The sequence below is a fragment of the Homalodisca vitripennis genome, chromosome X (assembly GCF_021130785.1).
Source record: "Homalodisca vitripennis isolate AUS2020 chromosome X, UT_GWSS_2.1, whole genome shotgun sequence".
NCBI classification, from domain to species: domain Eukaryota; kingdom Metazoa; phylum Arthropoda; class Insecta; order Hemiptera; family Cicadellidae; genus Homalodisca; species Homalodisca vitripennis.
Genome location: NC_060215.1, coordinates 11,801,511 through 11,816,791, shown reverse-complemented (window position 1 = coordinate 11,816,791; position 15,281 = coordinate 11,801,511). Strand labels below are relative to the sequence as shown.

At 36.8% G+C, this 15,281-nt stretch overlaps 1 protein-coding gene across 1 annotated transcript in view; it reads right to left on the bottom strand.

Annotated features, from left to right (window-relative positions):
* The window catches only part of LOC124369358 (anoctamin-4-like), a 64,197-nt gene that overhangs the window by 18,221 nt on the left and 30,695 nt on the right, over positions 1-15,281 (bottom strand). The window contains exons 9-13 of the mRNA XM_046827336.1: positions 15,063-15,268; positions 13,540-13,706; positions 7,490-7,707; positions 5,756-5,920; positions 143-286 (exon numbers count right to left, since the gene is read on the bottom strand). Coding sequence (XP_046683292.1) covers positions 143-286; positions 5,756-5,920; positions 7,490-7,707; positions 13,540-13,706; positions 15,063-15,268 — 900 coding nt within the window. The remainder of the gene's footprint in view (positions 1-142; positions 287-5,755; positions 5,921-7,489; positions 7,708-13,539; positions 13,707-15,062; positions 15,269-15,281) is intronic.

The following is a 15,281-nucleotide window of genomic DNA, read 5'->3' as shown; positions in this document are numbered from 1 at the left end:
GTGGAGAAATGTATTATATTAGTTTACAGCAACATAAGTTATTGTTAACACATATTACCACAGCAATTGTATTGCTCAATATAAAATGCGAAAACAATCTTTTACTACTATAAACACAATTTCAATAAATCATAAGACAAACCTTGAAAAAGGCGATGTATATAAGAGAAGAATAGAAGTTCATAAACTCAAAGAGGAATATTTTGAATGTGTAGCTGTCTTCATATTCTGTTTGAGTGCGGGGATTCTCCTTGTTGGTGAGCCACAATGCCAAGTGGTGGTACAACTAGAACAATCCATGCATCTACAATTGTTAGTGATCCGCTAAGCTTATTTGTGATATTCATAGAATAGCCCAGAACTGAGCAAAAATGCAAACTGAAAGTACACCTTCAAATTAATGTGAGTATATTATTAGAAGTACAAAACTTCATAATATTATTCTTTATGTTTCATTTAATGTCAATAATATAGTGGAGGTATTATTTCAAGGCAAAGGACAAATGATAAAACTTATAATTAATTAAGGGAAAAAATCTTATTTCCAGCAATTTTACAAACAAATACCTTAAGTTTAAAAATAACCAAACTATATATATATATATATATGTGTATATAAACAGAAAAAGTGTCCTAGCGACCCTGATGTGAGTGATAAACATTAGAAGAAAACTCCATCTCTACACTTTGTCCTAACTCATTGCTCCATGAGAGATTCTCCTTGAACTCCAGTTGAGAAGACATCTAGAACCTTAACATGAAAAGGCAATGCGATGGTAGCTATGGATATAAACTTACAAGGAGAAAATTAATAATATGCTAAAAGATGTTCCCTACAAACCAGTCAGGAATCCTACAAAGCGCATCACTTCATTAGTAAATGAAGCAATTAGATCTAACACAGAAGACACCGTAAAGAGACGTTTCATTAACTCTGACCCAAAACCACCACTTCTGTATTGGTTGCCAAAAATGCATAAAAAAGACCTATTACCAGCTCTGTTGGCTCACCTACATATAATGTAGTTTAATGTGTTCAAGTTGTTGTCTTATTGCATGGGAAGGAGTGGTTCATATGTACTGGATTCAAGTCATTTCATAAAAAATGTGATGAAAAAGATATAATCATCAGTTATGATGTTGAATCGCTTTTAACCAAAGTGCCAATTCATGAAATAGTTGAATAAGTAAGGAAATTAAATCTCAGGAAATGGCAGAATTGGCAGAAATACGCCTCCAATTGACTTATTTCTTTTTTTAAGGTAATTTCTACTAGCAAACTGACAGAGTGGCGATCGGGTCACCTGAAGCAGCAATCCTGTTTATGAAAAAAATGGGGAAGCCCTGAAAGGAGCGGAGAGGAAACCGAAGTGACAGGTTCACTTCATAGATGTACGGTAAAGACAGCCTAGATGAACTCCTACCATATTTTATATTAAAGCCATACATCCCAACATCAAGTTTACCGTAGAAGTTAAAAACAATCATTTACCATTTTTGGAGATAATGACAACTAGGAAGCCAGACGGGAGTAAAGGAATTTAATTTAGTATATAGGAAACCAGCACACACCAATAAGGTATCTAAACACTGATTTTCATCATTATTCCACCAGTTTGGAGTTTGAATACAATCAGGTGATCTGCATGTCAGATGAAGACAGTTGGAATAAAGAGAACAGGATATTATGAGGAGAATTGGTACAATATCATGCATATAGATAAAGCATATACACAACAAATTACAAAAGTCACATGTTAAAATGTGCCATATTTAGATTAGAGGCAAAATGTAGAACGTCAAAAACTAGCATGACTCCCTTACATTCAAGGAAAGACCAATACAATAGAAAGGACATTAAGGAGACATAATATCAAAACTGTATTCAAGCCAGCCCAAAGTCTAAAGAACTGTTTGAGTCCAGTGAAGAATAAGATTGCTCTGTGTATGGAATCCCATGTAGCTATTGTCAGTCTGCATTGGAGAGACAAAACATTTAATACCCAGACGAGTGAGTAAACACATTAGATACATGTAACATTAAGATACAGAAAAATCGGTCATAGCATAATACGGTTTCAAAATCAAATATGCCATAGAATAAAAATAGTACTAGCAAAAATCCCATCTATTATCAAAGGGTAATAAGAGAATTTTTAGAAATAATCAACAATGAAAATAAATTTAATAAAGGAGATAGTGTGAAATTGTCTAAATGCTGGCAACCAATGATACAGAAAAACATTATATAGCATTGTTAATGTACGTGACAAACATTGGAAGGAAACCCCATCCCTGCACTCTATCCTATCTCGCTACTTCAGGATAGATTACATTTTGCTCCAAAGGGTGATAGTGCAGTACCTAAGTATAAAATTGAAATGTTCCTTAGCATTCCTATGAAGTGAGTATCAGACATTAAAATGGGGTGCCGATTTCTGTTTCAGTCTCTTGTCTGTGTGTGTCCATTATTGGTTGCAGTTAGCTTTCAACATGGAGGTCATCCAGAACCATAACAGAAACAGTGAATTATTTCCAACCATCCTTGTGGGTAAGTTATGACAATAGATAGGAAATGGTATGAGTAGGGCTTAATGGAGTGCATTTAAAGAGTTTCACTGCAAATTCAGGAATGTACTTGGTTTGGACCCTCAGTTCTTTTTGTTGTTTTTAATGATTTAACTATAAATATTATAAACATAGTTCTATCTTGAACTATGATGTATAGTGTATAGTAAACGGATATATTCCAATTAATTATAGACTTTGACTGAAACAACAAACACGGTTATATCCTAAATTATACATTGTGTCTCTTGAAGATCTTTTTAGTTCATAAAAGACTTACGGAATGACAGATGCTCCAAACAATGAGAATACTATTAGTGCTTACTTATGGGAAGGATGATCACTGAGGTGTAAGAGTCAATGGGAACATAACTTAAAATTTAAAACTAACTTTATTTTATGTGGCAGCTTAAGACATTATTTCAGTTTTGCTATTATGTTTTACTAAATATTATTTATAAATTATGGGAATACAAGAAATATTTATTATTGGATTCATTGCAACGCCTATCACTTCTATCCTACTATAATTATCTCCTTTCTTTGACATTCTCTAACAAGTTGCTGACGAGACTGTTACACATTTTAAAACGAACAGTACAAGAAATGTTTGTATCGTTTATAAATTGTGAATTTATTGAATTGTGAAAAATCGTTTCAATGTGTGAATTTCAACGTGTTTCAAGTTCTTCAAGGTACAAAAACTTGATTTGGTGTGTTTGCCAACATTAGGCACTGTGCCGCTCAGGAGTCAAATGTTAAGTGCAACAAATCATTTATTACAAAAAAAAACTTATCTCTTCAAGCAAGTTGTATCTCTCAACAGGACCTTTATTGTTTCCATAACTATACGTAAACAATGCAGAGGAAATATGTAGATAATCTATTAATTTCCCATGGAACTCACAGAATTTCCTACTATGTCCTGCTCTTATATCTTCTGTTGTGCCACAAAGATTGTGAATCTGAGCTGATAGGAAGAAGGTGGAGGGTTCGGCTTTTCCTTCCAAGGATCAGAAAGGATATGCTTCTACTCTGAGAAAGTTTTGAGTGTCCAGTCACTATTGGTTGAGGTGAGACTGGCTCAAAAAAGAAAACCAAACTTTAACCTCTCACTGGTTTTCTGTCCGGAGAAAAAGACTGGCGAAGTTGTAGAAACGTTCTTCCAAACAAACAACAAAGGGCTTCTTTACCTCTAAAGATGCCCAAAGTTTCAGAATGTACCACTTGGTCCCTTTATTATTATTATTATTCCTTTCCTTTCGTTATCTTTTAGGCAGTTCCTTTTCTAAAACCGCCTAAACATAACAGTTGATCAATAAATAACATTATTAAATAACATAGAAACTCGACAACAGTTTCTATTCCCTTTCCTAATCGGTTGTCTTGTTTTTTTCTTGCAGTGGGATTGTACAATATGCAATTAAATGAGCTTGTGGTTGAGGTAACAGTCACTGTGTCCATATCTAAAAAAGAAGACAGAACTAATGTAAACAACTATCATCCTATAGCCCTGGTACCAGTCATATCTAAAATAATTAAAAGCGATTATTAACTGTCAGATTGAGTATTATTTTGAACAAAATACTTGCTCTTGTCTGCACAGTTTGGGTTTAGATGCAGTCTGTCTACTGTTAAGGCTGTTGATAGCGTGGTATCATACATCTTTCAGAATTTTGAAAAAAAAAACAAGTTAGTGCCCTACTTTTAAATTTAAGCAAAGCCTTTGACACCAAGAACTTATTAGAAAACTGAATTACTATGGAGTTGAGGGAAATAAGCTTTCACTTTTTATCTCTTATATATCTAACAGGTACCAGTTCGTAAAAATAGGCGGATAGAGGTCAGACCTTAAACGGGTGATAATCGGGGTCCCCCAGGGCTCTGTCCTGGGTCCCTTCTTATTCACTATTTCATTAACGACCTTCCAAACTTTGTACCTAATGAAAGTGTACACTACACAGATGATACTACATTAATGTGCTCTAATTTTCTTCCAGAAATTAATTCAACTATGATCAACTAACTATATAAAGACAGGTCTAAACTCTGGTTTTCCGCTAATGGCTTACAAGTGAATGAAGATAAGACTGAGCATATTATTTTTAGCTTAAGGAATAACTCTGTAAATAAATCAGTCAAACTACTTGGTAGCAACCTGGACTCAAAGCTTACCTGGAAACACCATACAGATGTTCTTTGTATCCGATTATCTAGAGTAATATTTTTGTTAAAAAAACTCAAAACTTGTACCAGCTCCACCTTGATAATGAAAGCAAATTTTGCACTATTTCACTCATATCTTTTGTATGGAACTCTTCTTTGGGGTAACTCAAGTGGTACTAAAGAGGTCTTTCTATGCCAGAAGAAAGCATTACGCACAATGTTCAATGTAAGTACTTCTGACTCATGTAAACCCTTTTTTATAGATCATAATATACTTACTGTACCCTGCATTTTTATATTTCTAAGTTTAGTGTATATTAAAGAAAATTTAGACATATTTAACCTTAGAAGCTCAAATCATGATTAATCCACAAGATATCGAGACCTTATTGACTTAGAATGTGGTAGGCTGACTAAAACCCTTGACTATAGATCCTTAAGGATCCTCAGAAGGATCTATAATCAAGGCTAAAACCCAGCACTCCTACTTCTATGTTGGAACTAAATTATTCAATTAGCTGCTTGTAAATGCCAAAGATGTCTCTTTTAAAATATTTTGCTTAAATGGTTCATGCAATAAGCTTTTTATAATGTTAACGAAATTCTGATGTGCAATTTAGATAATTTATTCTTTTAAACTTTTTCTTTGACTTGTACTATTTACCGCATGTATGTAGTATGTATTTATATTTACATATATATTTTTATACTGTTGGTGTTATATATTGTATATATGCATATAACTCTTTTGCTATGAGGACTTTGTCATTACAATGTATTTGTGGGATGACAATAAACATTCTTGATTCTTGAAGGTACCTTTTCAGAAATCTCCTAATCATAAAATAAGCTATAACCTATATTGGAACAGAAAACATGTATCATCTTAAATTTCAAAGTTACAATATGATGATATAAATCATTATGATACAATGAATAAAGTAGAAAAATTGAAGGCTGAGTTTAATAATTTATATAAAATATAGATGCCACTTCTCATTAAAATATTAAGGTTAAGTACCTTAGTGAGAATCATGATAATTATCAAGTTGATGAGTGCTGCGGTCATGGAGGTGAAGATCTTGGCATGTCGCTTGATGAACATATTCCCTCCTTCGTATATGACGGTGACCACAGTGATGCGGTAGATGATGGTACCCAACACTGCACTGAGGGCCACACACACCTGCGGATGGATATACCCAACATAATAATACAAATCCACTTTACCATGGTACCAAAAGATTAATACTCGAAAATACAGCTCTTGGACATCTCAATGTATCACGACGAGTGACTGCAGTATTGGCTAGGGATGTTGCCCTATGAACATGAGCCATGGACTAAAATTTTATTACTTTACATAATTACTAAATTTGAAAAAGTAAAGACTTAAATGTTAATTTGTTCAAGGAAATTTTTTTGCTTTTATTAAGTGAACTTATAGACCAAGATCCTATGCAATAGTCATGTAAGATATAATAAAGAAAAGCATGTTCAGATAAAAAGTTTTATATGTGATAAGATGAATTTGTATGTCTGCTGCTGTTGTGTTTTGGTATCTGCCTAATTGATTTATTTTTAGTTTATGTTTTGTTTTGGTTATTAGTAATATGGCTGATGAAGTCATGCTCAATTTTAGGAATAAATATAGTAATCTGAGAGAACTATTAGCTGAATTGGAACCAGCATCCGCATCAGGCTAGTTCAAGGTAAAACTTTTTGTGAATAAAAAAAAATATAGCAACAATAATAAGTGAGTATTATTATTCCTTTAGTTTTCCTAAAAATAGTGATGCATAATAAGTCATATATAGGTAGAATTTCAGTGTTGTAAAGCAATTGTACAAAATGCTAAAAATACAATATTAGTGGATTTTGCGCTATTCAAAGATTGCTAAAAAAGTAAAAAATTTTTAATTAAAAGAGCTAAACTATATATATATATATATATATATATATATATATATATATATATATATTAGTAAGTATAAAATTGTGTTCCTTTTGTGTGATTTGGAAATTATATAAACCTTTTACACATTTACACATTCATGATGATATAGTGCAGTTATAAAAAATTTAAAAACTTCTTATCAAGAATATTTAAACACTTACATTTTTTGAAAGTAAGACAATTTTAATGAAGATCATTAATGATTATTATGTAAAATATTCTGAAAACATTGATATATAATAAGCCATATATAGGTTAAAGTTTCAGTGTGTAAAGCCATTGAACAAATAGCTGAAAATACATTCTTAGTGAATTTTGTGCTAAAGTTCAAAAGGTCCTAAAAAAGTAAACACTTTTTAAGTAAAGCCACTAAAACTATACGTGTGTGTGTGTGTGTGTGTGTGTGTGTTTTTTTTTTTTTTTTTTTTGGGTAGGGATAAAATCGTGCTTCTTTTGTATGGTTTGGATTTTATAGAAATCTTTCATACATACATGATAAGATAATGTGCAACGTTGTCAAGTCTTAACAAAAAATAATATCTAGCCCATTCAGACACAGAAATCTTTAATTTATTATTGTTATTTGGAATATTCTGAAAACAGTTATATATAATAATTTATATATCTGAAGAATTTTGAGAGGTATGTAACAGTTTAGTGTAATTCTTACAAACAGCTGAAGATAGGGTGCCAGTACAGAAGCAGACACCACCAGCTCGAGGGTTAAGCACTCCTATGCGCCGGGACAATAAAACCTCTAGTTATATGAATGGATCATGACAACTGTCTGAAACTCACCATGAAGAAAACCATGCTGCCCGTGGCGGCGAAGCGCAGCAGCTTGTTCCACGCGGGGATGTAAGGTTCCTTACGTCGCGTGACGGGGTTGGTGCGGATAGTCTTCACTGTAGCCTCGAACTCCGGCCTCGGCTCCTCGTCCTCCTCCACGTTCTGCAAATCCCACTCCCAAGCTACCACGGCCTGCTTGCGTTTCCACAGTTCTAAAAATGTTGTAGCTGTAACAGGGAAGTGTAATTAGTAAGCTGTCACATCATGTCTAAATCCACCTTCTAGAAAGCAATTATATGGAGTGATCAAAAATGAATTTATTTACAAAATATTCAAGTTTTTGGACTCCTCTTGGGAAGGTATATATTTTCCCTCTCGTCGTTTCACTGTTTGATCGGCCCTGAAAACTCATCTACTGTAATGCTGTTCAGCTCCTTCAGTAGTTTTTCTTTATGTCGTAAACTGACTCAAATCTCTACTTTTTAACGATCTCAACAAATCCACAGAGTTCAAGCCTTGTCCTTACAGGGGTCGGGAGATGATGGTCTCGACGGGGTTTGTGCAACAATTATTAATATGTAGGCTTGTGAGGAAATATTACGACACATGAAATCTTCATAAGCATGGGCAGCGTCATTATCAAATATTAAGGTAGAAACATATTGTAGGAAGGATGACTTCAGGAGCGGATTAGAAATATCCTCATGAAAATATAGCCAATATATGGTCAAGAGTACTAAATACATAATGGTTGAGGGTATTTAGGTTATTTAGCTGGTGAAAGTGGTTTCGATCGTGTATGGGTGACTGGATGTGAGTTATGCCTTGCATTGCAGAATAACAATGGTAGATTGGTGACTGGAATGGAGGGGTTATGTTGGAATCTGACCAGACGCCAGAATGTTTTGGAGTTTTGAGCAAAGTCAAATTCGGTCTTATTTTATGCTATGTTATGCTACCAAAGAAAGCTGCTTTCACACCTGTACGCCATGAAAGCAAAGCATAGTACCATATGCAGTATGAAAACAGGACTTACTCGAGTATACAAGATCTAATTTTCATGTTGAAGAGAAGAGATACATGATCAGAGTTAATGTTGTGGCTTATAAAGGCATTGATGATTTTGTAGTTAAATTCAGGGCGATTAGGGTTTAAATGCTGGTTATCAGGGTATGGTGCCTGTTGGAAGAAGATGAATGGTGGCATAGATTAATGGTCACGGCCAGGATCACGTAGGATAGGATAGTGTTGAGGTTCACAAATCTTGATGATCGCTGTTGAGGGACGCTGCCGCCGCTGGCTTGGGTGTTCTGTGAAGGGTCAGGAGACAGAATGGTTATTGGGAAAATATGAATTTCGGCCATGAAGTTGGTGTGACGTTTGATGCACACAGATTATGGTACGGCCAGAGCGGTTATCATGCACACGAGAAAAAAGTTTTCGCAGTATACATACACCCCAAAGATGTAGTATTATATATGACTAAAAACTGGCTATGTTACTACGTTAAGTAAAAAAACCGGTTTTATAAACATGATCAGTCTCTAGGACAACATGTTTTCAAACTTATAAGGTGCTTATATTTATATTTAAATACACAACCCTTAAGAAGAGGTAATTCTAAGTAGCATGTAATTTTACTAACTGAACTATACAAAATTCGATCAATTTACCTCAAAATTACGCATGCATTATTTAAAAATAATTTGTTCACTACGCATACTATCCAACTCGGTCTGACGACTAGACTGTACCATGCTTGCTTGAAGTTGGGGTCAGCGATTCTGTATACAGTAACAGTAAAGTTCCCGACACGGTACGTATGCAGTTAGCACATATTTACGCTCGAGACGATTAACCGGAGATTTGGCCAGTTCGGGCACACAAGTTCCCAACACGGTACTTACGCAGTTTGCAGATAGTTACCCTCGAGATGGTGAACCGGAGATTCGACCAGGTCGGGCACACAAGTTCCCAACACGGTACTTACGCAGTTTGCAGATAGTTACCCTCGAGATGGTGAACCGGAGATTCGGCCAGTTCGGGCACACAAGTTCCCAACACGGTACTTACGCAGTTTGCAGATAGTTACCCTCGAGATGGTGAACCGGAGATTCGACCAGTTCGGGCACACAAGTTTCCAACACGGTACTTACGCAGTTTGCAGATAGTTACCCTCGAGATGGCGAACCGGAGATTCGGCCGGTTCGGGCACACAAGTTCCCAACACGGTACTTACGCAGTTTGCAGATAGTTACCCTCGAGATGGTGAACCGGAGATTCGACCAGTTCGGGCACACAAGTTCCCAACACGGTACTTACGCAGTTTGCAGATAGTTACCCTCGAGATGGTGAACCGGAGATTCGGCCAGTTCGGGCACACAAGTTCCCAACACGGTACTTACGCAGTTTGCAGATAGTTACCCTCGAGATGGTGAACCGGAGATTCGGCCAGTTCGGGCACACAAGTTCCCAACACGGTACTTACGCAGTTTGCAGATAGTTACCCTCGAGATGGTGAACCGGAGATTCGGCCAATTCGGGCACACAAGTTCCCAACACGGTACATGCGTAGTTTGCAGATAGTTACCCTCGAGATGGTGAACCGGAGATTCGGCCAGTTCGGGCACACAAGTTCCTAACACGGTACTTACGCAGTTTGCAGATAGTTACCCTCGAGATGGTGAACCGGAGATTCGGCCAGTTCGGGCACACAAGTTCCTAACACGGTACTTACGCAGTTTGCAGATAGTTACCCTCGAGATGGTGAACCGGAGATTCGGCCAATTCGGGCACACAAGTTCCCAACACGGTACATGCGCAGTTTGCAGATAGTTACCCTCGAGATGGTGAACCGGAGATTCGGCCAGTTCGGGCACACAAGTTCCTAACACGGTACTTACGCAGTTTGCAGATAGTTACCCTCGAGATGGTGAACCGGAGATTCGACCAGTTCGGGCACACAAGTTCCCAACACGGTACTTACGCAGTTTGCAGATAGTTACCCTCGAGATGGTGAACCGGAGATTCGACCAGTTCGGGCACACAAGTTCCCAACACGGTACTTACGCAGTTTGCAGATAGTTACCCTCGAGATGGTGAACCGGAGATTCGGCCAGTTCGGGCACACAAGTTCCCAACACGGTACTTACGCAGTTTGCAGATAGTTACCCTCGAGATGGTGAACCGGAGATTCGACCAGTTCGGGCACACAAGTTTCCAACACGGTACTTACGCAGTTTGCAGATAGTTACCCTCGAGATGGCGAACCGGAGATTCGGCCGGTTCGGGCACACAAGTTCCCAACACGGTACTTACGCAGTTTGCAGATAGTTACCCTCGAGATGGTGAACCGGAGATTCGACCAGTTCGGGCACACAAGTTCCCAACACGGTACTTACGCAGTTTGCAGATAGTTACCCTCGAGATGGTGAACCGGAGATTCGGCCAGTTCGGGCACACAAGTTCCCAACACGGTACTTACGCAGTTTGCAGATAGTTACCCTCGAGATGGTGAACCGGAGATTCGGCCAATTCGGGCACACAAGTTCCCAACACGGTACTTACGCAGTTTGCAGATAGTTACCCTCGAGATGGTGAACCGGAGATTCGACCAGTTCGGGCACACAAGTTTCCAACACGGTACTTACGCAGTTTGCAGATAGTTACCCTCGAGATGGCGAACCGGAGATTCGGCCGGTTCGGGCACACAAGTTCCCAACACGGTACTTACGCAGTTTGCAGATAGTTACCCTCGAGATTGTGAACCGGAGATTCGACCAGTTCGGGCACACAAGTTCCCAACACGGTACTTACGCAGTTTGCAGATAGTTACCCTCGAGATGGTGAACCGGAGATTCGGCCAGTTCGGGCACACAAGTTCCCAACACGGTACTTACGCAGTTTGCAGATAGTTACCCTCGAGATGGTGAACCGGAGATTCGGCCAATTCGGGCACACAAGTTCCCAACACGGTACATGCGCAGTTTGCAGATAGTTACCCTCGAGATGGTGAACCGGAGATTCGGCCAGTTCGGGCACACAAGTTCCCAACACGGTACTTACGCAGTTTGCAGATAGTTACCCTCGAGATGGTGAACCGGAGATTCGGCCAGTTCGGGCACACAAGTTCCCAACACGGTGCTTACGCAGTTTGCAGATAGTTACCCTCGAGATGGTGAACCGGAGAATCGGCCAGTTCGGGCACACAAGTTCCCAACACGGTACATACGCAGTTTGCTGATAGTTACCCTCGAGATGGTGAACCGGAGATTCGACCAGTTCGGGCACACAAGTTTCCAACACGGTACTTACGCAGTTTGCAGATAGTTACGCTCGGGATGGTGAACCGGAGATTCGGCCAGTTCGGGCACACAAGTTCCCAACACGGTACATACGCAGTTTGCTGATAGTTACCCTCAAGATGGTGAACCGGAGATTCGGCCAGTTCGGTGAGGTGCGGTTTCCCCGTCACCGTACCCAATGAGTTTACCCTGTCTCCCATTCAATCAAGTTGGATGAAAGATGAACCAAGTCTGGGGCTTGTTCCTGTCGAGTCTGACCAGCTTCTCAGCTCGCCTACGACTATAGATTTCATGTAGTTCTCAGCCCCAAGTTACACATTTGACTCCTGGAATCTGGCGTTATGTTCTCAAATGCGTTTCTTTGGTGGTTTTCTCCTTTTTGGAGTTTTCTCTAAAATATGTAGTGCTTTGCTGAGAGGATTATGTGCTCAGGTCAGGAGTTATACTTGTCTATGTCCTGGGACATCCATTGGAACAGAAATAGACTAATTATCTCAAATCTATGATACAAAAAATTGTAAGATGATAGTATAAAAGTAATTAGAGAACAATATTTACCTGTGATCTATAAAAATTCCACACCGTACTGAAATATAATAAAGCATGAAAACCGAGTGCAAATTAAATCAGTATTAAAATTTGTATTTATTTGCAAACTATAGTGGCCAATTTGAAGGAAATTAAAACTTAATAAAGATCATAGAAGTTATACAGGATATTATAAACAAAATTACAACTTGAAAGGAAATATTTAACACAATATAAGAAAACCTAATGTGTGGAGCAAAATATAATTCAGAATATTTTAGAGTAGGTTGTGAGTGTTGAGTTTAGCTTCAGTTCACCTTCCTCTTAGTGCAGCGTCTGGAATTTGGCGATGTTACAGATTTGACTCCTGGAATCTGTATGGCGTAAATAAAATTATTTCAATTGAAAGTTTATTTCATTTAGTCAATTATTATCAAATTTTTTCACATGTGATTTTAAAATCACTATAAAATCATAAAGATGTTTAATTAACTTCAGAGCGAAAATTAAGTAGGTACTGAGTAACACTAGAGAGATCCAGTGTCTAACTAACACCCCATAGTTCAATAGCTTGCCAAATTATAATTTTAAAATCTAAATTTTTAATTTGCTGTGGAATTTTAATAGCAGATAAGTGATATTACCATTGCGAATCTAATGAAATAAAAATGTAAACATATACTTATTATAAATTAAGCTTTTTATTATCTGTACGTGGATTTCTAACTAAATTAAAGGAATAGACTCTCTTAAATTGTGTTGCAAAACTCTAACTGCATCATAAATATTGGATTCCTAAGCTATAGAGTTTACGAAATATATCGTCCACAATATTCGAATGAAAAATATTTCCCTCAAAATTCTTGACTCATTTAAAGTAAAGCATACGAATATCGGATGGGAAATATATTACATTTGCAGACTTGTTGCATCTTATTTTCATGAAAAATTGTCTTAGAAACCGTCTTTTTGGGTTAGTATTGTCGTTATTCAATGAAATAACAAATACGACAGGTTTTAACTTCAGATATGTACAAATTAATTTTTACGGACTTCTGCCTTCATCAATAAACATGGAAATTGCTGTTACCACAGTAATGATTACAACTGAGTTCAGGATCTCTATACAAGAGAGAATAAAAAGAATATCTTCCAACTACTCCCATTTAAAACATGAAGTTATGAGATCAAATGGTGAAGAATTTCGGATAAATTGGCTTATCTTACCCCAGAAAGACATGAATATCGCAAAAAAGACGGTGGCTGGGTTGTCGAAGAGGTACGTGATTTTGGCAAATACACAAGATTCCTTCAGCCTCTGGTAGGTGCACACTTTATCACACAATGGGCACAGGGTGATGTTTCCTGCTAGCTTTGGATCGCAAATCTCTTTGCTGTAAACACAAATCACTGGATTTTAACGTCGCTGTTATTGGAAAATTGATCATTTATAAAATGGTAGTTAGTAAACTATAGATACAAGTAACTTAGCAGGGGTGCCTGGTTTAGAAAAAGTGGTAATTGTAAAATTTGGACTTCTTTATGTACTTAGTGTCCTGTTGATTTATGAACTACCTCAAGTTGAAGTCGAGCAGTACAATCATTCGAATGTGATGTTTGCAGTGTCAATAGATAATTTGCAATTTCTTAGTAACAGTGAAACCATTAGGCTTAAACTTAATTATACAACATTAAACTCCCTTTCCTTGAAGAAAGCATCGTCTTAATTTGATGACTTTGGTGAAAGTTTGTAATTAATGAATAAAAACATCTTACTGTTTTAATGGACGAACTCAGAAATAAGACTACCTATTATAGTCAATGCAAAACTATGTTGGCTTTTTTACTGGCATAACTCTTAATTAGTTATTAGTGAGTTATAAGTTCCCACTTCTTTTATTTGTATTTTGCATTTCTATTATTTTTACCGAGACTTTGTAACTTTACGGTGCAGAAAGCCATTCAACTCCTGTGTTTATGCACTCACTCAAGCCAGTAATATTTGTAACAATCAAAGCTTCTCAAGTACAATTTTGATTGAACATTAACTATTTATCTCCATTCTGTTCAAAATTAGAGTATTTATTATGTTACAAGTTTTTTTTGGTTTGACCATTATCTGTACGGCTTTTATATCTTTTTTAGTTGCATAAAAAGTCGCAACTGTCACAAATAAAATCTTAAAAACTGTGTTTTATGAAATGATTGATCAAAATTGTACTTTATTGAAAACAGTTGTAAATTGCTTTATAATTTGATCTACATGTTTATTATATTTATAATTAGCGATATTTAATATTTTATTTTAAATGACTATTAAACCATTTAGTTTGATACCAACCAAAAAATGGGAAAATGGTATTTGCAACATTTAGTTTTCTTTACTTATATGTATAATTTGATGAAATGCATACAACTAGTATATGTATTCCTATATCCACATGAACAGCCATTCTTATGAGCTTGAAAAAATGCTTATTAATCTCAACTCGGCGGACGTCGCGAATATGCCGTCATTCCCCAAAGGGTTAAATTGCTTTCAAATGTGTAAAATGATATAAAATTATCCATAATCAGTACTAAATACAATTGTTCTGTCGTTTTCCTTACTCTCCTCTTAATTATTTTTGTGGAAAGATGTTTAACTAGTAATAAAATAGTTTTGAACAAATAAGCTATTTTTTGGATCAAATTAAAATAGTAAGGATAATAAATACAAACGTACGATGAAAACTAGATTTTTAATTTACCTGGGAATATTGTCCGAGGAGTCCATAGACAGAAGGCCGTACATGAAACAGAGAAAGCCGACGATGGCTGCGGGTATCAGCATCTTCGTGTAGAAACCAAGCCAAGTAAAGTAAAGAGCGATTTTGTCTCCAAAGTACTTTCGAACCAACCACAATGGCTGCTTCTTGTACCATCGACCAGGCCGAGCCCACTCCATGTACAGCAGCTGTCATCACAAG